Source organism: Acinonyx jubatus, chromosome D4 (genome assembly GCF_027475565.1).
Source record: "Acinonyx jubatus isolate Ajub_Pintada_27869175 chromosome D4, VMU_Ajub_asm_v1.0, whole genome shotgun sequence".
NCBI classification, from domain to species: Eukaryota; Metazoa; Chordata; class Mammalia; order Carnivora; family Felidae; genus Acinonyx; species Acinonyx jubatus.
The window spans coordinates 48,713,992-48,739,491 of record NC_069391.1 but is presented as its reverse complement, the minus strand read 5'-3'; the positions used below and the strand labels follow the sequence as shown (position 1 = coordinate 48,739,491).

Here is a 25,500-nt window from a genome sequence, read left to right as displayed (position 1 = left end):
TTGCTTATCCATGTTGCTAAATCAACTGCTATATAGCATTCCATGTATTTTTTTTAATGTTTATTTATTTTTGAGAGACAGAGAGAGAACGAGTTGGGGAGGGGCAGAGAGAGAGAGGGAGACAGAGGATCTGAAACGGTCTCTGAGCTGTCAGCACAGAGCCCAGTGCGGGGCTCAAACTCACGAACTGCAAGATCATGACCTGAGCCGAAGTCAGATGCTTAAACCGCCTGAGCCACTCAGGTGCCCCTAGGATTTCATGTATTATTAACCCACCATTTATTGATCTACATCTCTACACAGGACCAATTAGGTGTATCCCACTTTTTCATATTACAAACACTGAAATCTACATGTCTCATTGTGCACCTATGAAAATAGCAATCATTAATAAATACAAAATCTTAACGAAAATCTCAAACTAGAAAATAGAAATCAGCTAACGTGGATGCTAAACAAAAAATCTACTTCAGTAGTGTTCAGCCCAAGTGTCTATTTCTTAATGGCTCCACAGGAATTACTGCTTTCCATCTCCATGTGCCTCTTTCTTCCGTCACTTTTTAATCAACTAAAATTCTTCACAAAACAAGTAAACAAGAGGTCTTTCCGCCATAATAAGAACGACTACCCAAAGTGCCGAGAAGACTGAACTTGTGTGTGTGTGTGTGTGTGTACACACATTTATGTGATGTGTGCTCACACACATACAATACATGCTGCCTCTTCATCTTTCTTTTGCCCTCTTAAAATGTGGTGTGTAAGGAGATTCCAGTTATTTCTGCAAATAAAGAAATCGGACAATTCAGAAAATATATTTTTTGTTGAACTGACAGCCTGTAAAAATGACCAGAAAAGGTTAAAAAAAAAAGAGAGAGAGAAGATGAAGATACTTCACTGCAGCACTGTTTCCAAATTGAAGTCAGTGCAATGTTAAATTGACTTAAGGTGATGAGAATAGAATGCTATACCCAGTATGATCCTCCCAAGAGACGATAAGAGCCTATCCCCTAGCTTCTTTGGAACAATGTCTTTTCTGGCTTAAAAGCCTAGACTCTTCCTGTGGACAGCCCAATGCCTAGATGAAATAAAACACTGGATGTGAACAGTGTGACAAGAGGGAAGAAAAGCAGTGCATGATCTTTATTCATTAAGTTTCTAGAGTATTAAAAATGGGGATGGGTGAAGAGACAGCCTCTGGATTCCTTCCCATAAACACAACCACCTTAGGGGCACCTGGGTGGCTCAGTTAGCGGCCAACTCTTAATTTCAGCTCAGGTGGTGATCTCATGGTTTGTGAGTTCAAGCCCTGCATTGGGCTCTACACTGACAGTGTGGAGCCTGATTGGGATTCTCTCTCTCCCTCTCTCCCTCTCTCTCTTTGCCCCTCTGCCACACGTGCTGTCCCTCAAAATAAATAAACTCAAAAAAAAAAAAAGGAAAAAAACACCACAACCACTTAAATAGAAAATGAATACATTTAAAAATGGGGGACACCTGGGTATCTCACTAGGTTAAGCATCAGACTCTTGATTTTGGCTCAGGACATGATCTCACAGTCATGACATCAAGCCCTGCATTGATCTCCACACTGGGCATGGAGCCTGCTTAAGATTTTCATTCTCTATCTCTCTCTCCCTCCCTCCTTCCCTCCCTCCCTCCCTATCCCTATCCCTCTCCCTCTGTCCCCCTGCCCTTCCTCAACGCTCAGTCATACTTTCTCTCTCTAAAAAATTAATAAATTTTTAAAATTTAAAAATTTAAAATGAGCAAAAGATTTAAATGGTCATTTCTCCAAAGCAAATAAACAAATGGACAATAAGCATATGAAAAGATGCTCAAAAATTGTAACTCATCAGGCAAGTGCACATCAGAACTGCTTCCCATGCACCATAATAACTATAATTTTTAAAATGGAAAATGATAGGGGCACCTGGGTGGCTCAGTTAAGCCTCCGACTTCGGCTCAGGTCATGATCTTGTGGTTTGTGGGTTCAAGCCTGCGTCGCGCTCTGTGCTGACAGCTCAGAGACTGGAGCCTGCTTCGGATTCTGTGTCTCCCCCTCTCTCTGGCCCTCCCCTGATCACTCTCTGTGTCTCTCTGTCTCTCGATAATAAATAAATGTTTAAAAAAATTAAAATGGAAAATGACAAGTGTTTTCCAGGATGCAGAGAAACAAACCTTCCCACCGTTGCTGGTGGGAATGTAGAATAGTATGGTCATTTTGGAAAACAGTTGGAAGTTCTTCAAAAAGTTAAACCAAGAGTTACCATATGACCCACCCACTCCATCTAGATATATACCAGGAGATTTGAAAACACATGTCCACACAAAAATCTGTATATGAATATTCATTCACAGCAGCATTATTTGCAGTAGCCGAAGGTGGAAGTAAGTCAAACGTCCATCAAATTACAAATTAATAAACAAAATGTGGTATACTTCTACAATGGGATATTATTCAGTTATTAAAAAAATAATAATTATTGATACATCCTATAGCTTGGATAAACCCTGAAGATATACTAAGTGAAAGAAGCCAGGCACAAAAGGTCATATATTGTACTATTCCATTTATATAAGCTGCCAGAATAGGAAATTATATAGAAAAAGGAAGTAGATTAATCATGGCCAGGGGATGGGGGTGAAGGGGATGAGGAATGAGTGCCAGTGAGTACAGAATTTCTTCAGGGGGTGATGAAAATACTAAGAAAGTCATAGAATTTGATAGTGGTGATGATTGCACAACCCACTAAAACCAATGAGTGCATACTTTTTGAAAATTAATTTTATGGTATATAAATTATGTCTCAATTTTTTAAATAAAACAAAAGAAAGCTAAAAGCTTTTTAAAGGAAATCCAACTAGAAATGAGGGGAAAAAACAATCAATACATCAATGTAAAGCCATATCACATAAGTGGACATAAATACATCTCAACAAATTCTGATTTTGATTAAAAAAAAAAAAAAACCATGTGAATATTTCAGTGGGGTTACTGAGAAAGGTAATCATTAGCATTTACTAGGTGCTTATGTATATACTGAAGCATTATTCTAAATGTTCTGTGCACACATATGGTATCTAATCCTTATGAGATAGATACTCTTATCCTATCCCTTTTATAATTAAGGAAAGTGAAGCCTACAGAGGTTGAGCAACTTATCCAATTTTATACAGTCTGTATTGTGCTACATATATACTTTTAAATCCATAACACATCAAGTTGATATAGTTGTATACGTATGTCATGTGTGTGTGGCAGCTAAGGATACATGAGAGATTTTTGTTTGCAAGTGTCTAAAATTCTAGAAATACGCAAATGAGAAAAAGAGCATTTCACTGAAAAAACATAATGTCTTTTCTGCTTTACAAACATACATTAATCTTTTTTCAAATGGTAATCATTCTTCTCTTAAAAAGAAAGTTTAATGAATTTCATATAATCTGGCTTCAGAGAACTGAAATTATCTTTTTTAGCCACTTCCTCTATAATTAAGGGTGACAATAGCCAAAATTCCTAGAAGACAAATTTAACTTTTATTTTAAAATCATCTAGTGATAGGCGTATTTATGAATCAAAATTATTTTAAACATTGTTTGGCTAATGGCGGATCTTCTACTGAAAGATTAATGGGTAAAGATTACATACCTTGTTTTTAAAATAAACCTCAATTGGCAAAATGAAACCAGCATACCCAGATTCTTCTACTTTGTAAGGTGGATCTTTGCACACTGCAACATTAAAAAGAAAAAATAGGTGAGAGGAGAATAAAAGGCAAAAAGACATTCTTCTTTCTTCTGAAAAAACAAAACTAAAAGAAAGAAAAAGAAAGAAAGAAAACCCCATTCTCCTGTCTAGATCATGCCCAATTTTCACAGCCCTTTCCCAAGTCCCCATCTGCCTTTCTGATCTCTATTTCTTTTTCAGAATCTGTAAGAATTTTCCTAGGTAAAGCAAATATGGTAAGCTATTTGTTCAAATCTTGATGGGGGACATTTTACCACAGTCAACCGTGATCATTAATGACTTGAGTTCAGGTGTTCTCACCCTGCCCTGAAGCTTTAGGGAGACTGGGGAGAGCTCCTACGATCTAAAGCTTGAAAGTCCCCTGACAAATGTACTGTCTGTGTCAGATCTCTTCTGTAAATCACTCCACCCTCAAACCCCTCACTTCTTGGAGACATCCCAATTTCTATGCCAACAAGTGGCAGGATACCCTCCCTCCTCAGAAAATTCTAAGTCCAGAATCTCCCAATGTTATTCGTGTCCACCATGTCACCCTCTTCGATTTCCCCCAAAAATGAATTAGGCAAGACTATTTTAGGCAAGCTCTTGGGAAATGAGAGACACCCTAAAGAAGGTAACTAGGATTCATACCACTAGAATGTCAATTCAGCAAATCAAAATCAGTCACAAGCCATCTGAAAGTATTCTAGTTGAGGCTGTATTTGATTGTGTCACAAAGAAGTAATCACAGACATGCCGAACATCAAGGCGACACAGTCCTCTGTGTGGTAACTCAAGTCGCCCGCAGCAGGGCCCCAGCCTACCTTTCCAGCCTTCCTCTTTTGTCACTCGTCCATCCTACTGTGCTTCCTTCAATTCCCCGCAAATATGCCCAGCATTTCCCAAGTGTGCCGTGTCCTCCTTTCATCCCTTCCCTCACACCTTGATACCACTATTAGGATCCTCTCTTAGTTCAAATCCAAATGTCATCACAAATTCTGTGACCTTTCCAGACCACAAAGTATTATCCTCTCTTCTCCTCTTACCCTCCCAAAGCATTAATTGCTGGAATCACAGGTTGGACACCCCACAGAGTTGTACTACAGTGTATTCTGGAACATCATGTGTAATTTCCTTCCAGTCCTCAAAGACAGAAACCTTTACCCCAGGAACAGAGAGTGCCAAGTGTCAAGGGCATAGGCACACCTGGGTGCCAATCTGGGATCCAACTCAGACTGACCAGGCTGCCTCTAGAAAGTTACTCCACTTCTCTGAACCTTGGGTTTTCTTCCAAACACTGGGAGGATTAAACAGGATGATGTACATAAAAGACACGGCACAGATCCTGGCACGTGTAAGTTCTCAAAAAGTTACTGGAGTGAGGCAGGTGATCTACTCCATGAGATAGCCAACTGGCATGGAAACTTTTCAGATGAAAACAGAAAGAAAGCAGCAAGGAGAGACCCCTAGATTTAGAAGATGCAACTCCATGGCACCCGGACTAAGAATTCTCTAGACAGTTTCCATTTCCTTTCCCTTTAAAAGAGAGAAGACCATCTACCTATCCGTAAGCATGGGTAGGAACGTACGTGTAAGGCGTTTTTCTTCTAGGCGATGATGATAATGTACATAAAAGTTGGTTAGACCCTCCCCCAAGCACAAATATGGTTATGAAGATGTACACTGAAGATAGGACTGGAACACTTGGAAGTCTCCTTTAGCCCACCTCAGGAACATTTCCCCAAACTGACATCAGAAGTAAATCAGGAGTGAGGACTCTCACCTGACCTTACAAGTTTCTCTGATTATAAAAAAAAAAAAAAAAATGCAAATGCACAACAACTCAGAGTAGCTTCAGTCCTGCATCTACTAACCACCTGCCAACCTGTCATGAATATTCAAATATCCTGAACCCTCGGGAGAGGGTATGTCACCAAAAGCACTGAGCACACCCCCGACGCCAAGGAGAAGTCTCGTATTACACCCATGACATTTCCAGACGGCAAAGCAGTCTTTTCAGAACAGCACTTTCAGTGTCCAGGTTGCTTGGGATTAATCATGCCAATGTCATTTGAAGGAAGTTTATTCTGTGGGCTGCCGCACATGTCAGAGAAGTTATAGCTGCTCCTCTATACACCCTTTTGTATAATTCATTTTCTCTATTCTGCATGCAAATTGCTTCTATTATAGGAAACAGCTGTTAGTGAGCCCATCTTCCAGTTGAAAGTTTTAGATTTTTTTCCCACCCTCTAAAGGAAATGATCTGTTATGTATTAATATTCTGTAAAAGTCTGGTTTATAAGAAACTATTTACCAACGCATACCTCAATTTTTTTTAAATGCAATATTTTCATAAAGAACAATGGACAACGTGTATAGAGCACCCTGAGTTCTTAATTAGAAGCAAACAATAGAAACTTTTTATACACACTAAACATGCGAGAAAACCAGCAGCAATACAAATACACACTTAGTGTTCTAATCAGAAGAAAGTCAAACTAGGGGAAGTAGTTCGTTAATTTATTTATTCAAGTCTCTTATAACCTAAAGCATTAACATCAGTTTCTAACCTACTTCTTAACAAGAAACAGGAGGCAAAACTAAGAAATTTTTTAGCCAGTAGGGATAGTAGTGCATTAGACATAAAGCAATTATTGTTAAATTAATAGGACCACCTTTGAGACCGTGTTTCACTCAGCAACACTTCTTCGTTAAGAATCCCTGTTCTGTGGGGCCGAGGTAGCTCAGTGGTTGAGCGTCCAACTTCAGCATGAGTTCCAGCCCCGCGTTGGGCTCTGTGCTGACAGCTCGGAGCCTGGAGCCTGCTTTGGATTGTGTGTGAGTGTGTGTGTGTGTGTGTGTGTGTGTGTGTGTGTGTCTGCCCCTCCCCCACTTGCACTGTCTCTCTCTCTCTCCCTCCCTCTCTCAAAAACAAACATTGGGGAAAAAAAAAAAAGAATCCCTGTCCCATAATCACTGGCCACGATGTCACCTTCATAAGCTATAAGTGTCCTAAACCCTGAAACTCATTCTTCATCTCCATTGTTTGAGAATCAGATAATTTTAAGATCTAGGTAATAAAAGATCAAGTTTCAGAAGTTATTAAAGGGGATATTCAGCTTCAGAAAGCCATCAATTTTTTTTCAGGTGACGGTAAAATGGGAGGATTAACATCCATTCTTTAAACCATGCAAATTAACTCAGCAGAAATCACTGGAAGCTCTTATTCCTGTCAAAATCCAGCCCAGATGTTAGCTCTTTCAGAATGCCTCCCTTGTTCCGCTTCCAAGCCTCTCTTGTCGCACATATCAGGTGGGTGCACTTATCAGACTGGCAGATAACATTCACTCACCTCTCAGACTCCTCCACTGGACTGAGCCCCTTGAGGTCAACAACCTATTACTCGTATATGTAACTCTGGGCACTAACAGTGAGCCAAGTAAAGGGTGTTCAACGAATGTTTGTTGAATGCTCTGTGTTGCCACAGAAGAGTCTTCTCTTGAAAGCTGAGGGCTCAACATGGAACTGGTTCTAATTCTGATAGTACCAAATTTCAAGAGACTAAGTTAACAAATCGAGCCAGAAGATATTCATCGTCATTTTGAAACTAACATTGTATCGCCATAAATAGCATGTCTCTGATCTCCTTCCACACTTCCCTGCTCATGTAGTCCAAGGCTCTAATTAGGAGACATTTTCAAACTGTTCTCTGTCCAGGGGTGCCTGGGTGGCTCAGTTGGTTAAGTGGCCGACTCTTGCTTTTGGCTCAGTCATGATCTCATGGTTCGTGAGTTCAAGCCCCATGTCAAGCTCTGCAGTGACAGCAGAGCCTGCTTGGGATTCTCTGTCTCCCTCCGTGTCTCTCTCTCTCTCTCTCTCTCTCTCTCCCTCCCTCCCTCCCCTGCTCATGCTCTCTCTCAAAATTAAATAAACATTTTAAAATATTTAAAAAACAAAAGAACCAAAGAAAATGTTCTCTGTCCAAGTAATCACATGTACCATCATCTACCAACATACAACACTCATGCAGAAGAGGAACAGCCCAAAATGCATGTAAATAATGAGCAATTGGGTTTTTTTCCTAAAACAGCTCCTCAAAAATAGGCACACTACCCATATACATATGTAGTACGACTGACTCTATACACTGACCATCAACTAAGCTGAGCAAAAAATCTACACAAGGAAGACAAACACATGAAGGGGAAAAAAGGTTTTGGTTAGCCTAGAATTAAGTCAAAATCTTACTCACTACCTAAGATTTTTAATATGCTTCATTTAGGGGAAAACGGCTTCAAAAGACCTGTGCTTGGTACATGGAAATAAATGTTTGTTACATGAATAGATTTGTGCTTATATTATAAAGTTCATATACATATACATACTCAATAAATATGTTTAATTAATTATTTAAAAGATCCCATGTTTTTGGCACTGAAAAAGAAAAAGAAAGAAAAGAAGATGCTCTTACAAATCCATCAGATCCTCAATTAAAGCTTTAAAAACTATCACTAGGCAACAGTTTTTTTTCCCTAATCCTTAGGAAAACAGCTGATAGATTCCTCTCCAGTCTGTTGGCTTAGACCCTATGATTTATGCCCATGTGAATACTTTCGTTAAGGACATGGCTCAGTTGGCCATTGATAATTATTGGTTTTACTTTATTTACTGTGCTGAGCCCTTCAGGAAGGAAACCCACCAAACTCTATATATAGACTGGTCATTACCAATGCTTTGTGCCAAATGTCCCTTCTGGTTTGAGCATTTTGGATTCCTTCCCTCCCTGCTCTAGTTCTGCCATTTCAGAGCCTCCAAGAACAGTAAACCAGGGTGCTGCCTGGCAGGTGTCTCTGCCCTGAACTGTCCTGTGCGAGAATTTAGAAGTTCATGGCTAGCGTCTAGCAGTCTGAGCACCTCACCGCCACTGAACATGGCCAAGCCTTGACACTTTACACTTGTGACATTTTGAAAAGGACATTTTGAAATCAAGTGTTGAGTCTTGTTTTTGTTTCTATAAGCATACACACACACACACACACACACACACACACACACACACACACACACGGGAACACACACAAAAAGATCCCGCCATTGTTTCTATTCAGCCCATTTCAAAACAGGTATTTCTAAACAACAAAAAATATTGCCCCCTTTTGGGTCATTTCCTCATTTCCCTGAAAAGGGATTAAAGGTAACATCAGGCAACTTTTGAGTTCCATTGTTAAGGTTTTTACCTTGTGGTGGCGGTGGTTGTTTATAATTCAAAAATTCAACTCTAAAAACCTAATTGCTTTATATGCAATAAAGAACCGTGGCCACGCAAGAGAACAACTGTCCAATTAACTTCCACTACGTTTTATGAAACAAGCTAGATACCGTTAGCTAACCGGACAGACATGGAACACTTGTCCACTTCCTCAGGGTTCACCTCTCAAGGACCAACTCAGACACCATCTCCTCTGAAGAACCTTCTGCCAATACTCCAAAACACAAATGTCATTTCCCTCTTCTGGCTGCAAACTCTCTTCTCACTGATCCTATTAGCAAACCCTACTTACATATACTCCTATCAAGCTCCATTCTCACCCCTGTTTCATTCTATGCTTCCCCAAAGCTACAGCTGTGTCTCCGGACACCTCTCATCTCTGAACCCAGCTCATCATTTCTGAAATGGAGTTGAGTCAATGGACATTAACTTTAGTATGAACTTCAAAGGAATAGATGGAGCAAGCTTGGCAGTTGAGAAGAAAGGCTGGACGGCAAGCCAAGTATGAGCGAGGGCATTAGGAAAGTTAAACAGCAAAATGGAGCAGTCACTATAAGCAGAAACACAGAAAATGAGGAAGAAAAAACAGATAATATGGATAAAGTTTATACTTGTATAGAGAACCTCATACTGTACACACTCAGAAAGCCCAGCGGGACAAAAAATGGATTACATATATAAAAGAGGGATCATTAATTTTGACATGTTAGAGGAAAGTCCTAGATTTTGAAAAAGAGTTCGAGATTCCAAATTGGCCATGTTGAAAAACCCTTAATGATAAACATAAACATGACTTCCTTTGTGAGTAACTTGGAATCTTTACTTACAGACTGAGAATATTCCTAGCCTCTCTCTCCAGAGGGTAAAAAGGGGGAGGATTTTTTTTTTTAACATATGCACATTTTTAGCTTTCAGAGCAGTTACAGATTACACTTGTTAGTGAATCCCATCTAGCGGAGGTGAGGTCAATCCATTTCACCTTGGGAGAACAAAACCATGATGCTAAAACAAGACCGCCTTCATAATCATTTCTTCAAGGCAGGTCATAACAAATGAGCCAACAAAATACAAACGTGGCCCCAAACTAGACAACATTATGAATTGTTAGGAAATACTAAATACAAATATTCAAGCTTCACCTTTCACTAAAATCGACGGCACTTCTGCTTACTTGCCCCAAGTTGCCTCACGATGACTCAGTATACAACAATGCTTCAAAAACTGGCCGAGGGGAAATGTATTTCCAGGCGAATGTGATAGGAAATAGCAAAAGTAGATTTTCAGAGAAAGTTCAACCGAGGACAAACTTAATTCCTTCACTGAGAATTATTCAAATGGCAAGAGCTTCAGATTTCTTTCTCAAGGATGAGAAAGTTAAACCTTGGGCAAAATATTAAAGTTAAACCTTGGGCACACTATCTTTCGGAATACCATACTTCAGAAGATGCATCCAGAAAAGCGACGTGAGCTACGTGGAAAAGGATCCTCTAGAAAAGCAACGAAGAAACCTCTCAATATTTGGCAGAAAATAGCTTCATTTCAGTATGTATTACTGCATCAAAAAGCTGGCCATCAGAGACACAGTTTCCCCTTTACGGCTTTTATTATTTAACCAAATATATAAAGAGCTATTCAAGAATCCCATTTCCTAAAATAATCACCTCGTGACTTCTGCATGTAACAGAAGTAAACAACCCTGGGACAGCCTCTGGCATCAAAGTCTTACCGAGTTTTACCCCACGTTTTACGCTTGGCCCAGCTCTCACTAAGCCTGGTGCTGCTTTTTATTGAAAGGGAAAAAAAGAAACTCAACGTCTTTGTAAAATTATCTGATTTTCTCATTCACAGTTCATTTTTTCTCAGTAATATTAGCCTAATTAATTCCACCTAACAGGCACTATACAATCATAGGACTACACAGATATGGTAGAATTCTTGCTCTCAGGCAGGTGGACACTCTAGCCAGAGACACCGTCCTCGGAGTACAGATGCCATGCTGGAGACAAGACAGAGTAATGACCACAATGGACATGACCTCTGCACGTATTAAACTTATATCCACTGACAGGAGGCAGGTTGTTGGGCAAGGAGGAAAGAGAACACGTATGCAAGAAAATACTGAGAAAGTGTTGAGTAACAAGCACTGTGGTGGAAATCAAGCAGGCTGATGTGAGGGAGAAGGAAAGCTCCTCTTTATTTCAGATTAGTATCCCCTCTCTGACGAGGTGACCTTTAGAAAGGTCACCTGAAGAAGAAAAGAAGCATGTGTTGGATAGGCAGGAAAAACCCGCTATTTATGTTGCTTACCGAGGAAGATGTGAACACAGCTTAAGGAAAGCCTGTCCTTACATTAGTCCCTACGGTTCCTCAGCCCCTTCCCTGGATTTTCTCTCTGAGGGGAAGACACTTCCTACTTCCTGAACTCCTGAAGGCCTACTTGGACTTCTCTTCTATCCTGAATTCACCATTTAACACCCTCATAGGTTTGGCTATTACGATTTCACAACCTCATTTCTCAAATCTTAAAATTCTCCCAATGCTGCCAACTCCCAAGAAAACAACACGTCTGCTTGTAAAATCTCCATTGTGATTCTTCATTATGAAGGTTTCATAGGTTCCCCATTTCAAAGGTTCCCCATTCTTGGGATTTGTATAACCTAATCTTAAATGATCTACGTATTTTCTTAAGTCTGTTCCTTGAAACCTCAGAGTTCTTAAACACAGTACAGAAGGAACCGTCTGGACTAAGGAACACCAACCATAAAAAGTAGTGGATTGTAAATGCAATTTGAGGCGGGGGGGGGATAAAAAAGATCATAAATGAAAAGCTGTCTACTCAAGGAGAGGAAAACAGCGCTACAAGGGAAAAAATTACATGAGTCAGGAAAGAAGGGAAGAAAGAAGGGTGACATGATTCAAAATATTGTAACACATCAGTGACAAGTTTCTCAGACACATATATACTCATTTTGAAGGCATATTTTTCAACTGAAATAATTTTCTTTTAATAAGTACACAGTTTACAAGGGCCACTTTTAAATGTGTTGCCCCCATCTTTTCCTGTACAGCATACAATTCCATTTTCAATACTTGCTAAATCAATACTTGGCTAGTTAATTTTTGCTTTTTCCCCCTTCAGTAGTAAACACAAATGCTTCCAGGGAAGGAATCAAAACTGTCGTAACTTCAGAGGAAGACTTAAGGGCAAGATTTCTGTTCAGCATCTTGTGGATTCTACTTTGTTTTCCTGTGAAGCATTCGGCACAGAGCTAGCCTATCCTAAGTATCTTGATTGATTTAAGCTCCATTAGATATTACAAATGAAGACAGAATATGGGTGAAGCTCATATGATGGCAACTGTTTACACACTGTGCATCCAGGAATGCGGTTCCTGTTTTCCCTGACAATCTTCCAATCTTTTCAAATAAACCAGGGAAAATCTTGCATCGCTACCCTTCTAAAGCAAGGGTTTTCGAATGTAGGTTCCAGGAACCCTACAGTCTTGTAGTATATATTGCTTTTACCAAAGCAATGAGGTGTTTGCCCCAACAATGAAAATTTAAGTAGCCTAAGGATCGATACTGAGTTTTAGGTACAGTAGTAGGGTCCCTTTAGATTCTGTGAGACAAAAAAAAAAAAAAAAAAAGTAACTCACTGCTAAAATAAAATCTGATACTACCGTTCAAAAGTACATTATAAAAATTAACCTGTATCATTAAAGTAGATCTGCATTTACAGAGGGGTGCCTGGGTGGCTTAGTCGGCTGAACGTCCGACTCTTGATTTCGGCTCAGTTCATGATCTCATAGTTCGTGACTTCAAGCCTCGCATTGGGCTCTGTGCTGACAGCGCAGAGCCTGCTTGGTATTGTCTGTCTCCCTCTCTCTGCTCCTCCCTGCTTGTACATACACACACACACACACACACACACACACACACACACACTCTCTCTCTTTCTCTCTCTCTCTCTCTCTCTCTCTCTCTCTCCTCCCCCCAAAATAAATAAACATTAAAAAAAACAACACTATAATAGATGCTGCTAGCAGCCTTATCATTCAGGAAATTACAGGGATTAAAAAAAAATCTACTTTTACAGAGTATGATTTTTTCTGCTTGCTCCTATTAAACATAGTAGTGACCTACTATTTTCTGTCCACCCTGATTATACAAGTGAGCTACATTGATTTCTCAGCTTGATTTGTAGCTCTAACATGTCTCTGGGCTAAATAGAAAGAAACAGTAACAGGAGAAAAATGGTTTCTACTCGTCCTTACAGGTCAAGTTTTACAAAATACCTTCTGATTAACAAATGCAATGCTAATTGCATGGTACCTCTCATGGTCTCTGAAATCCAGGAATTACTTAGTAGGAGGAAACAGTACAAATATAAATGAAAGAGAAATCACAACTAACACAAAAGCGGTTCATGGCCAGTATTACAGATAAGGACTCGCAAACTGAAAAGCTTAGGAGACAAACCAGGGAGAAGCAGAGACAGCCAGTCATTGGTTTAATCTTGGCTTATTTTTTTAATATGTTTTTTAAATTTTTAAAGTTTATTTATTTTATTTGTTTTGAGACAGAGAGAGAAAGAGAGAGAGAGAGCACCCACAAGCCGGGGTGGGGCAGAGAGAGGGGGAGAGAGAATCCCTTGACATGGGGCTCAAAGTCATGAACTATGAGACCATGACCTGAGCTAAAATCAAGAGCCAGACACTTAATCGACTGAGCTACCCAGGTGCCCCAATCTTGGTCTGTTTTAAGAAAGAAGGTATGATAGTGCCCCATAAGAGGAAGAAAAGAAAATTGTAATGAGTAGGAATGACTCTAGAAAAAGCTTATGGGAGAAGATTTTCATCAGTTTAAACTGGAGTGCATGAGAAACACTCCACTAGATGGGTAACTGAATTAGGTATTTCTTCCCAGTTCCTTTCCATCTTGAGATACCAAATAAACACATTTCCTAAGAGGAAAGTAAAAACATTGGATATTGGCAAAGAACATGGGAGTCAATGGCTAGCAGCTTTACTCTCATTTGGGAATAACAGAGAGTCACTTACATTTGAGAAGAGAAATGAAGGTATCCCAATAATGCACAAGGCACACTGACCCTTGTTCCAAGTAAACCAAGGAGAATGGGAAGCGCAGAAAAATGAGACGAAGTACGAAGAAAGAGGAGGGAAAAGAAGGCGCAAGGTTAAAATTGCCACCGGACTCCAAACGTTAAGCATGAAACTTCTCAAGTATATGGCTGAAGCTTATTGTAGGAGTCATAAAAGTGTTTACTAATTTAAATCTAGGACCTCTTGGAAACTTTACCAAGAGGCAGCATTTTGTGGCAGAGGAAATTACGTGTAATGTGGAGGCAGAGCTTAGTGGTCAAGAGCAGAGCTTTTAAGAACCCCTTGGTTCGGACTGCACCTTGGACAGTCACACAATACATTCTGTTCTCTCAGTTATAAAAATGGAGCTAATGCTATTACCTACATCATACAGCCCCTTAAGCTTTAAGAGATCATCCATGCTAAAGGCAAAAATGAGATAATCCCTATAAAGCTTTAGACGCTTTCTGGAAACTAGAAATCATCCAGTTATCTAGCAGCAATCAAATATAAACTATAAGCAATTACAGAACTTATTTTGGACTTTCACAAAAATCCACCCCCCCACACACACACTCACAAAATAATTTAAATATACATATTTACAATCAGTTTAATTAAACGTTCTTAGATCTGGTTTTATTTTTGGCCTTACAGATTCCTGACAGGGATAAATGAAAAAATATTCTTTTGGAATTCTTTCAACTCAATCCACCGCTAAAACTACTAGCAGTCGGTCCACACTGTCCGCCCACTTTCAAACTCATAAAGCTCTAGTTAAGCACAGATTGTGAAAAGGCAGCAAGTAAAGCTTCCAAGGTTACATATTACAGAACAGCAACACAGAAATACTGCAATAAAACAAACAAGGAGAAAATACAAATGTAATCTGAATTTGAGTCCTGTGGTTGTAGTAAACGAAAAATCAGCAAGGAATCGGGAGACATGATTCTGGCTCCATTTCTACCACAAACTCACCATAGGACCTTTGGAGAATCCCTTTAACCACTCACTCCAGACCTCCTCGGTCACGTAAGTAACTATCACACTTCAGAGGTGGCCTCTATATCTAATATTCTATTATTCCAATGACAAATCATATGTACTACTTCTATCTGAACCTGAAAGCAAATCCATTTTCCTTTTAAGTATCATTGTTTAAACATAAAACATCTATGGGTTAAACACCTCATCTGCTATAACACAACCGGGAAATTAAGACAAAACAAACAGGGCGCCTGGGTGGCTCAGTCGGTTGAGCGTCCAACTTCGGCTCAGGTCATGATCTCATGGTTTGTGAGTTCGGGCCCCGCGTCGGGCTCGGAATCTGCAGCCTGCTTCGAATTCTGTGTCTCCCTCTCTCTCTGCCCCTCCCCTGCTCATACTCTGCCTCTGTCTCTCAAAAATAAATAAATGTTAAAAAAAAAGGTTTTTTTTTAATAAAAAAAGACAAAAGAACAATAAAAAGATCTGGAATCACATAGACTTTTAAAAATTGTTTCTTGGTAAAAACTTTTTCTTAAAGGAGAATTTTATTTTTATTAGACCAATAAATAAGTGAGTATTTAATTTCTTTCACAGACGCTGCCTCATACCAAAGAATAATAATAATCCTGTAGATTAGATTTTCATCTTCTTGCTTCCACTCCAATTTTGAAGTTAGATTAAACCCACTGAGTAAGACCCTGTTTTACATGTATAAATCAAACCAGAAATGTGATTCCTCAAGAACTTGGTATAATGTAGTTACGATAGCATATCAACTCAGGTATTAAGGAATGAAACATCAGGACATACTGGCAGCATCGATGAGAAACACCATGCTCTTAAAAAGCTACAGTAAAAAATTAAATCAACTGTTTGCACATTAGGAATAGCACATTATGTAAAAAGCCCTTGTTATGATTTTGCTATATATTGCACTTGTAACACTCTTGTTCTTAATCACAGCAAAACCTATTACATTGCTTTTTAAATGGAATGCACCCTGCCACAATGCACTCAATCTTTTTTTTTTTTTTCACACAGAGAGAGATAGAGCATGAGCAGGGGAGGGGCAGAGAGAGAGCAAGACACAGAATCTGAAGCAGGCTCCAGGCTCTGAGCTGTCAGCACAGAGCCCGACGCGGGGCTCAAACTCACAAACCGTGAGATCATGACCTGAGCCGAAGTCGGACGCTCAACCGACTGAGCCACACAGGCGCCCCGACAATGCACTCAATCTTAATAGTATTCCAGAACAGCATGCCCATATGAAAGATAGATGGATGAATAGGTTTATGCCCTGTTCAAGGAGATGAAACAGCTCAATAGAAAGATTAAATAAGTCTCCTGCCAGTGGTTGAATCTTAAAGTCAAAGGGAAAAACACAACTCAAACCAAATGTTACAGGCAAAGGTCAAACAAGAGAATAATTAAGACCCTAACTTGAAGAGCTGGCTAATGTTCACTCGTTCAGTGTAAATCAGAAGAAAAATCCCTCCTCTGATAGTGTGATCATAGTAACTTTCACTAAGTCAGTTCCAAAAGATCAGTTATAAAATTGAATGAAGGTGAGTTAAGTCCCAAGACAACCTTCATAGGGAACCACTCCGATTATGAAACTAATGAAGCTCGCATGGAAAATTACACATTAAAATCATTAATATCACACTTTTAAAATTAATCCTAGATTTCTTAAATATTAAATATTAAGAGAAATGTGAATTTTGCTAAGAGATTTTCCATTAATTTTTTTGTGGACTTCTATTATAGCTTAATTCGTTCATATAAAAAGAAGAACGAAGTTTACAAAGAGTAAACCAGCAATTTATTTTTCCAGAGTACTTTTTTGTTTACTGGCTTGAATGTCCAGCCACCAGTCCTAACCCATTCCAACCAGGGATTTAATTAAATGGATGAATGTATTTTTCTCCATGTAAATATACCACCTACAGAATGGAAATACTAACTCAGCTATAAGAAGATTTGGGAAATGTAAAATAGTGCTAAAACAATAGGAAAAAGAAAAGTTGCTTATCATGCTTGTAAATATTTTGGAAGCATTGTAATCCCATCTGGAGAAAAGCCTGGTTTATTTAAATTTATCATGGGACAACAGGTACATCTGTGTTTCATAAAAGTCGTTCTCCTCATGTGCTGTCATATCAGATGTTGAAACCCCACTATCTAATTTGGTTTCTCTTCCAAATGGTCAAATTCTTTGAACAATAATGCCTAATTCGGATAGCACCTAAACTAAGAACTAAGTAAATCATGTGAATTAATACACATATGCCCATATCATGCCCATACAATAAACACAGTCAACCAGAAAGACTACCAAGAAATCAAGCTTTTTCTACTCTATTAATTCCTTTTCCGTGTTGTTCTATTTTCATGAAGAAATGCTGAGAGATAAACTCTAAGTCCGTCTGACCATAATTTGGGGTCAGGAAGGGTAGACACTAAACAACAGAACTTGAGATATCACAGGAAGACGTTTTTAATATTTTATAACAATGATTTATTTATAAATAAATGCAATTGCCCTCATGCATACTCCCACCCCTCCAAATAAACACGTGTCATACACTGCAAATAAATCCCTTTCTTTCCTTCTGATGACAAAGAGCAGTAAGATACTTAAAGACAGCAAATTTCAAATAATTTCTTCCTCAGAGATAATAATAAAGGTATGATTTATTTAACACCTTTCACCAAGTCCCTGAAAGATCACTGATGTCACATAAATCCATAACATAAGGAAATAAGTAGCCTAAGAACCCTGCCAGCCACCCCTTTTTTACAGATGGAATATGACAACTTAAGCAATTTACCCAGAGGTCAGGGAGCTAATTCCTGGCATTCAATCAATAGATATTTATTAATGGCTTCTATGCCCAGCACTCTCTGCTGGATGCTTGGATGAAAAGCTGTTTTCTTCTTTGTGTTGATTTGTGTCTTCCCGTTTTTCCACAAAAAAGAAAAACTCTTACTATAATAAAAAAATGATGCTGAATGAAGTTAAGAGAAATTCAGAGAAGAGCAAGCTTCCTAGAATTTGAAATATTTAAGTCAAGGAGAACTGAGATCAAGGTTTCCCTTGTGTATACCATACACCTTTTCCTCTGGGGGAAAAAAAACCCACAGTACGTTAATAGTTGAATTTTGTAGAAAACCCAGATTTAGAGCTAGCAAATCTGTGTTCTCTGCCTGGCTCTGACACTTCCTAGCTAGAGTAACTAACTTTAGGCATGTTATACAACAACTTCTTTCTACCCTAGATTCTTCTATCCCTAAAATAACAAAAAGCATCACTGTGCATATCCAGTGTAGTATTTTAGGTATGTGATGAGAAAATCATTTTGTAAAAGCTAAATTCCTACCAAACATTAGTCTTAACTCATGACTATTTTGCCAACAGTTACGCACACTTCCACTAAAAGGAGTCAAAGAAAAATGCCATTTAGCCAAGATTTCTGACTAACCAAGAGGTAGGTGTTAGACATATTAAAAACATAGTCCCTGCCCTCAAGAACACCTCCCACCATTTTATGGGTATAGGAATCTTGCGGGATATGGATATTATGCACGATCACCAATAACACACACACAGACCTCGAAAAAAAGATCAATGACACGATTCTGCTAAACTATTAAGATAAAATTAATGATCTAAAATTTGGGAAGTTTCTTAATTCTTTGACAAATATGGTTTACTCAGACTTCCCATTTTAATTTAACATTTCTGTCCTCACTCGATGCCTTTAATCCCAGCTTAATTTAGATAATGTGTTATGGCTACCAAAATGTATGCTTCTAGAGATTTGTTTTGATATTAAAAACCCCAATATTATTTAACTCTATTAGAATTTTCATTTGCCTTAAATTTATCCAGGTAACAAAAACTATATTAATAAACTAGTAAGCAAGTTTTTCAAGTCACTAAGGGATTTTTCTGGGGAAGGTTAATCTGTGATTCCCAGCATCACTACCTAATTACTTCCAATAAGTGTGTTGCCAGCCATTCATTTACTCCTTCCATGAGCATTGCACTCATTGCACACCAGGACTAAAAATGCAACCATGACTAAAATAAGGACTCATCCGCAAAAAAAAAAAAAAACAAAAAAACAAAAAAACTGTAAAGTATTCTAGGGCCCAATTAAAAATTTCAACTTAAGCCCCCTTCCCCACCTATCCCCAGGTAGTAACATTAAATGGATACAAGTGCCCCATCTAGCAGCAGTGGTTGAATATTCTGGACAGAACAAACATCTATGGTTTTTCACTAACCATATAGAAAGCACATGTACGTTTTCTGTTAAAAGAAAAAAAGTTTTCAGAAGCTATAAAAAAATACTAAGTAAACCAATTTAGAAATATATTGGGTTCTAAACCATATCATTTCCTTAATATTACTTCAGCCATTGAATTACAATTCGATCTTCTCCTAGTCCATTAAAAGTCAGTCCCCCTCACTAACAAGCTTCATCTGCAATTCTTGCCATTTTCTGTGGTGTTACTCACACACACACACACACACACCCACACACACACATGCAAATTCTTAGCTAAGACTCCATTAGTTTAATTACACTAGAGCAGTAGTCTCTGGATCGGCAATGAGCATCAGCTGGGAAACTTAGAAGTGCCAGTTCTCAGTCTCTACCCCTAGACCTCTTGAATCAGAACCTCTGGGGTAGGTAGGTAGGCCGCAGTGATCTGATACCCCAAACCTTTCAGGCAATTCTGATGCCTGCCCAGCTGTGAGAACTACTGCCCCAGAGATTAACTCACACACTCACCCGAGTCCAAGCAGAATGGCTTGTTTTGTGTGAATAATTTTTCATTGCTTCAGTTACATGGCTATTATTCCCTCCGCCAACCGGGTAAGTTACTTCCTTCATCCCATAAACTACACCATTTTATAAAACAGCATTATTTTTGAAAGGACTGAAGGATTGTGTACAATGAACCCCCCAAATTTTCTAACACTATTTTAATAATACAAGGATTGGTATACCATTCAGTTTCACCAACTGTATTTGAAAGAAAACTAAAAACACAGAGCAACAAAACAAAATGCTCAAGAGTAAGCTTATGATTCTTTTTTTTTTTTTTTAAATGTTTATCTTTGAAAGAGAGCACGAGCAGGGGAGGAGCAGAGAGAGTGGGGGACAGAGAATCCGAAGCGGGCTCCGCCTGACAGCAGCAAGCCCGATGTGGGGTTGCATGAATCACAAGGTCATGACCTGAGCTGAAGTTGGACGCTCAAATGACAAACCACCCAGACGCCCCGTGAGTAAGCTTATGAGTCTTAATGTGATAATAACACAAAAGGTACATGTCTGTTTACTGCTCAAGCAGTCCCTGCCAGGATAACATGGATGTGGTCATCGAAGGAACTTTCTAAACATCAGAGGCTGACCAACAGTTGCTTTTCATTGGTTGGCAAGAAGTAGGACTGGGTCTAAAATTCAAGCCTAATCCACCAGATAATACGAAACTTTTCCCATAAGAAAATTCAAGAACAGAATAACCCCGTAATATCACTGCTATGAAAACCATAATCCTAAAAAAAGAAAAAAGAAAAAGACAACAACAAAAAAACCCAACTGTGCTAATAAACTCAAAGAGCAAAGTAGCTGCGGGCTGCTTAACCGTAATGGACTCAAAGCCTGGCCATGTACAACAATGAAGCATAATCCATAAATAATTATGGTGCAACCTGCAATTACTACCATACTTTCTAGTCGTTGCATAAGTAGAATTTGTTGTACCACCCTCTTGATGTCTGTTCCTAGAAGGCTAGGGATGATGCCCAATAGAAGTGTCAAATGCCTAGAGACATGGAATAAAGTCGATTCCTTTAACTGATGATAAAATAACCAGCCCCTTGACACACAGGGACTCTGACCTTTCTGCAGCTGCTTCTGATTTGCAAGTGTTGGCTGGGAGTATCTTTTTCTGTCTCTTGGCTCCTAAACTTGCAATATATCATTTCTGAGGACCTTGACATTATTTCTATAACTCTTTAATTATTGGACTGATTTGAAACAAAAGATTCTTTGGTAACTTCAACTCAAGACCACACAGAAACTTTTATAATAACCTACTTAAATAAATGCGTTGAGTAAACTGGGGGAGGGGGTTTGGAGGAGTGGTAAGGAGCTTGCATCTGTTATAATGTAAATGGGTAGCTAAATTTAGAAGACTAGAACACCTCAACAATTAGGTTTGGGTAGATATTAATGTCGGAACGCAGCTGTGAGTACTTTCATTTTCAATGACTAGCTGACCCACGAGTAATATTTATCACACTAAGCCAATTACTTTTCAAGTCATTGCTTATAAATGGACCTCGCCGATCTTGTCAGTCTGCTCGTATACATGAATCTCCTCTCACCCATATGCTGTAAGTCCACCCTCACAGCTTTTGCCTTCATTCAGCAAAGAACTTGAGCAGCACGTCTTAGCTTCCATGCTATCTAATTTGAAATCATTCTACGTACAGTCTCCTCTCTGATCTAGTTGTTTGCTAAAGAAGATAGCGCCCTACAAGCACTTTGACCAAAAAAGAGAAAAAAGCAGCCCAAATAAGTGTCCTAGAACTTTAATATATTGAGAGCCATTTTTCTCCCCACAGCTTGTAAGTTGATTTTGAAAGGCAACAACTATGAAAATAAACATACTCATTTACAAGAAAACGTTCTAAACATTTCTACTCTAAATCCATCCAGAGTTGTTGAATATTTTTAAATGGCTGATAGGTGCAAAGAATAGTGTTGCAGTCAATGGAGGACTTTATTGTCATAAGTCAATATCTAATCTTGTGGCTGACCTAGAATAACTTGATTCTATGAATTCACCAAAGGACTATAAGCCTATTATAATGGCCACTCATCAAGGCAAAAGCTTTGAGGCTACTTGACATTATGAAGCAATGGCAAGAGAAAAGGAACAAAAAGAATGAAAAACTCATTGCCTTAAGAGTTGATTCACGCATTTTAAAGGTCGGTATGATTTATACAACTTAAAGGCTCAAGGTGAAGTTATTTGTGCTGATGGGAAAGCAGTCTAGAAAGCAGAAATTCAAACACAGCAGAAATGCCAACCACTTGATTGGTAGCGGCTATGCTTTCTACAGTAAGTTTTTATAATGTGAAAGAGGGCAGCCAAACAGATATCTCTCAATAATCTACCTTTAAAAAAAGGCACATCACATAGAACTATGTCTTTACAAATTTTTACAAAGATTCACATCAAATCTCCCTTCCTAGAAGCCATCCTGCATTTTATTAGCTTGATGGTATAATTTCAAATTCTGAACTGCTGCATTAAAATAAATGCACAAATCACCTTTGGTTAAGAAACATGCAAGAATGTGTTAATGTACACTAAACAGTTTCATGCAACTTGCTACTATTAGGCTGCTGTATTAAATGAATTATGCATATTAAAGACAATCCAACAGATCAGAAATATATCATTTACAGCTGATTAAACATGCTGCTTGGCTCATTTGTTTTACACACACACACACACACACACACACACACACACACACACACACACACACTGGTCCAAGGTCATCGGGTCAAGAATGGAAGCCCTCATTTTCACACTGGTTTTACGGAAAAAAAAAAAATCACACTTGACTTGCATTACTTTGATTTACATTACCTACCTTTTCCAGGAATTGGGCATGCCCTAAATATGAGGGCTATCGATCCACCAAAGTCCCCCTCCAAAAATGCAGATATTTTATTTTGATGGGTTTATTTAATGGGTTGAAGGTAACATACCTCTAAAGTCAGGGTGTTATTTCAGTTAGCAGCAAAACTATCCTATTGGAGCAAACCACTCATTTTACTAATGCACATTTTCCTAAATATCGAGTAAAAGAATGCTACCTAAAAATTTTCTCTGTATTCCAAAAACTGTTAGGAAATCACTATCCCAACGTTAATGCTTCTATTTGGGTTAGACATTTCTGGATAAAATGCCTTACGGTAAATGAGGCTAACAAAACAGAAGGGAAAACTAGTTACACTCATTTGGTTTTGTGCCATCTTCTCTACAAGTACTAAAAAGGCAAGTCGGTGGGTTTGTTTTCTACACAAGCTAGGGAGACCCAAATCAGAGACAAATTTTTAAGTGGAGTCCCCAAGACGGCAACTTGACTTTGATGAATGTATCTCACAGTCAAACATGTCATGTAGCAATGGTTCTTCACACACCTTAGCACACCTGACTCACACGTTCCTTCTTTATTATATTATGCAAATACAAGTTATAGCAGCAGTCACTTGTAAAAGAGAAACAAACAAAAAAAAAAAACCAAAGAATTTACATCTTAAAACAAAAAAATAATGGCCCCTTAATTCAAAAGTCATGGAGGAATGGATATTAGAATAAATGATAATATGTAACTATAAACCAAAAATTCAACAAAAGTTAACAAGATTATATGGGAAGCTCTATTAATATCATACCTGATTGGAATTCCTTAGAAATGCCAATGAAACTCCAACTTGGAAGTATTTAAAATGAAAAACATTTTACGTTCTACGACAGTATTTTATCATGAAGCCCTTCTGTATCTGCCTAAAATTAAGTGCTTTCTTGGGGCACCTGCGTGGCTCAGTCAGTTGAGCATCCAACTCTTGGTTTCAGCTCAGGTCACGATCTCATGATTAGTGAGTTTGAGCCCTACGTCGGGCTCTGCCCTGTCACCTGCAGAGCCTACTTGGGATTCTGTGTCTCCCTCTCTCTCTGCCCCTTCCCCTGCTCACTCTGTCTCTCAAAATAAATAAATTAATGTTTTTCAAAAATAAGTGCCGTCTTCATCCTAAAGACTGACATTTCGTTAATTTCTCAGCATTGAACACAAATTGTTCATTATGCATAGGGTAAAAATTATTACCTAAAATACCACGGTTTAAACTCTATCAATTACTATGGGGTATGTTGAGGAATCTATCCTTTAAAACAAAATAGTCCTTACTATCTGTGAATAAAGGCCAGGCTTCACAACCTATGGTCTTTTGTTTTTTCCATCAAGCTACAAACTTGCTATAAATAGTGTGACAGACAGTTTCACCTTTAATTGAACCAACTCTGACTACGACAGGGATGTGGACTTTTGTCTCCTCCCTTCCCTGGGGCCCAGTGGGATAAATGCCGGAGGGATTCCACGCAAGCTTTAGATGTCTTGGACTTAGACCCTATTTGTTTTGGAACCATGGGTTCCCTTCTTATTAAATTCTTCTATCTGCCAGGAGAAAACTGGAACAAAAATGAAAAAGTCTAATGCACTGACTTCAAGGTCTCTTCCATCAGTCAAATAGGAAATTTCAAGGCTTTTTTTTTTTTCCTTTTTAAGGCAATGAACTCGACAATGTGCTTACACTTTGTTGTTGATGTTTTTAAGTAGTACTTTGGTGAGAATGTGAAACAGAATTTCTAGTTTACAGTGACAGTGGGCTATAAACCCTGATATAGTCTCACATCCCCAGTTAAAAATCTTTGAAAGTAGATCCCCAAAACTGAGACAAACTCTACTACCCCAAACTGAGGCCGACTACCAACCTAACTGAGCATAATGTTCTGCTGACTGGAAGGGTGCTAACATAGGACAGGAAAAAACTCAGAAACTCAAAAAACTCCTCTCCTACCTGCTCTGGGGGCCCAGGCCCATGCAGAGGCACATAATTTCTCCCCAGGACTCCCGTTCCTTCTATAATATGAGGGGTGGAGCTGGTATCTTTCCACCTCCACAGTCCTCTTCTAATGACTCCCTCAGAGGAACTAATCCTAATGGTGTGAGTTTTATCTGCAAGCTCACTTTTAGCCTAAAATGAGATGAGCAATCACAGGGATACAAAAGCTACAAAGAAAATCCCAAAGAGAAAGGAATATGTTCTATGACTGTATGTCTCATAGATTACTAACCAGTAAAACATTTTAAAGCATTAGGGTTCTTTTTTTTTTTTTAAGATTTTTATTAATTAAAAAAAAATTTTTTTAACATTTATTTATTTTTGAGAGACAGAGAGAGACAGTGTGAGCAGGGGAGGGGCAGAGAAAGAGGGACACAGAATCTGAAGCAGGCTCCAGGCTCTGAGCTGTCAGCACAGAGCCTGACATGGGGCTCGAACTCACGAACCATGAGATCATGCCCTGAGCCAAAGCCAGACGTTTAACCAACTGAGCCACCCAGGCGCCCCATAAGATTTTTATTAATTTAAAGTAATCTCTACATCCAACATGGGGCTCGAACTCACAACCCCAAGATCAAGAGTCACATGCTCTATGGAATGAGCCAGCCAGGCACCCCGATTGAGGGTTTGTTTTTTTTTTTTTAACTGGGTCACAGAGGAAGTGCTGTTTCAGCCTTTGCCAACTTCATCCCCTGT

At 38.8% G+C, this 25,500-nt stretch overlaps 1 protein-coding gene across 2 annotated transcripts in view; it reads right to left on the bottom strand.

Annotated features, from left to right (window-relative positions):
- The window catches only part of MLLT3 (MLLT3 super elongation complex subunit), a 282,306-nt gene that overhangs the window by 123,327 nt on the left and 133,479 nt on the right, over positions 1–25,500 (bottom strand). For both annotated transcript variants that reach the window (XM_027047137.2, XM_027047139.2), the window contains exon 3: positions 3,650–3,732. In XM_027047137.2, coding sequence (XP_026902938.1) covers positions 3,650–3,732 — 83 coding nt within the window. The remainder of the gene's footprint in view (positions 1–3,649; positions 3,733–25,500) is intronic.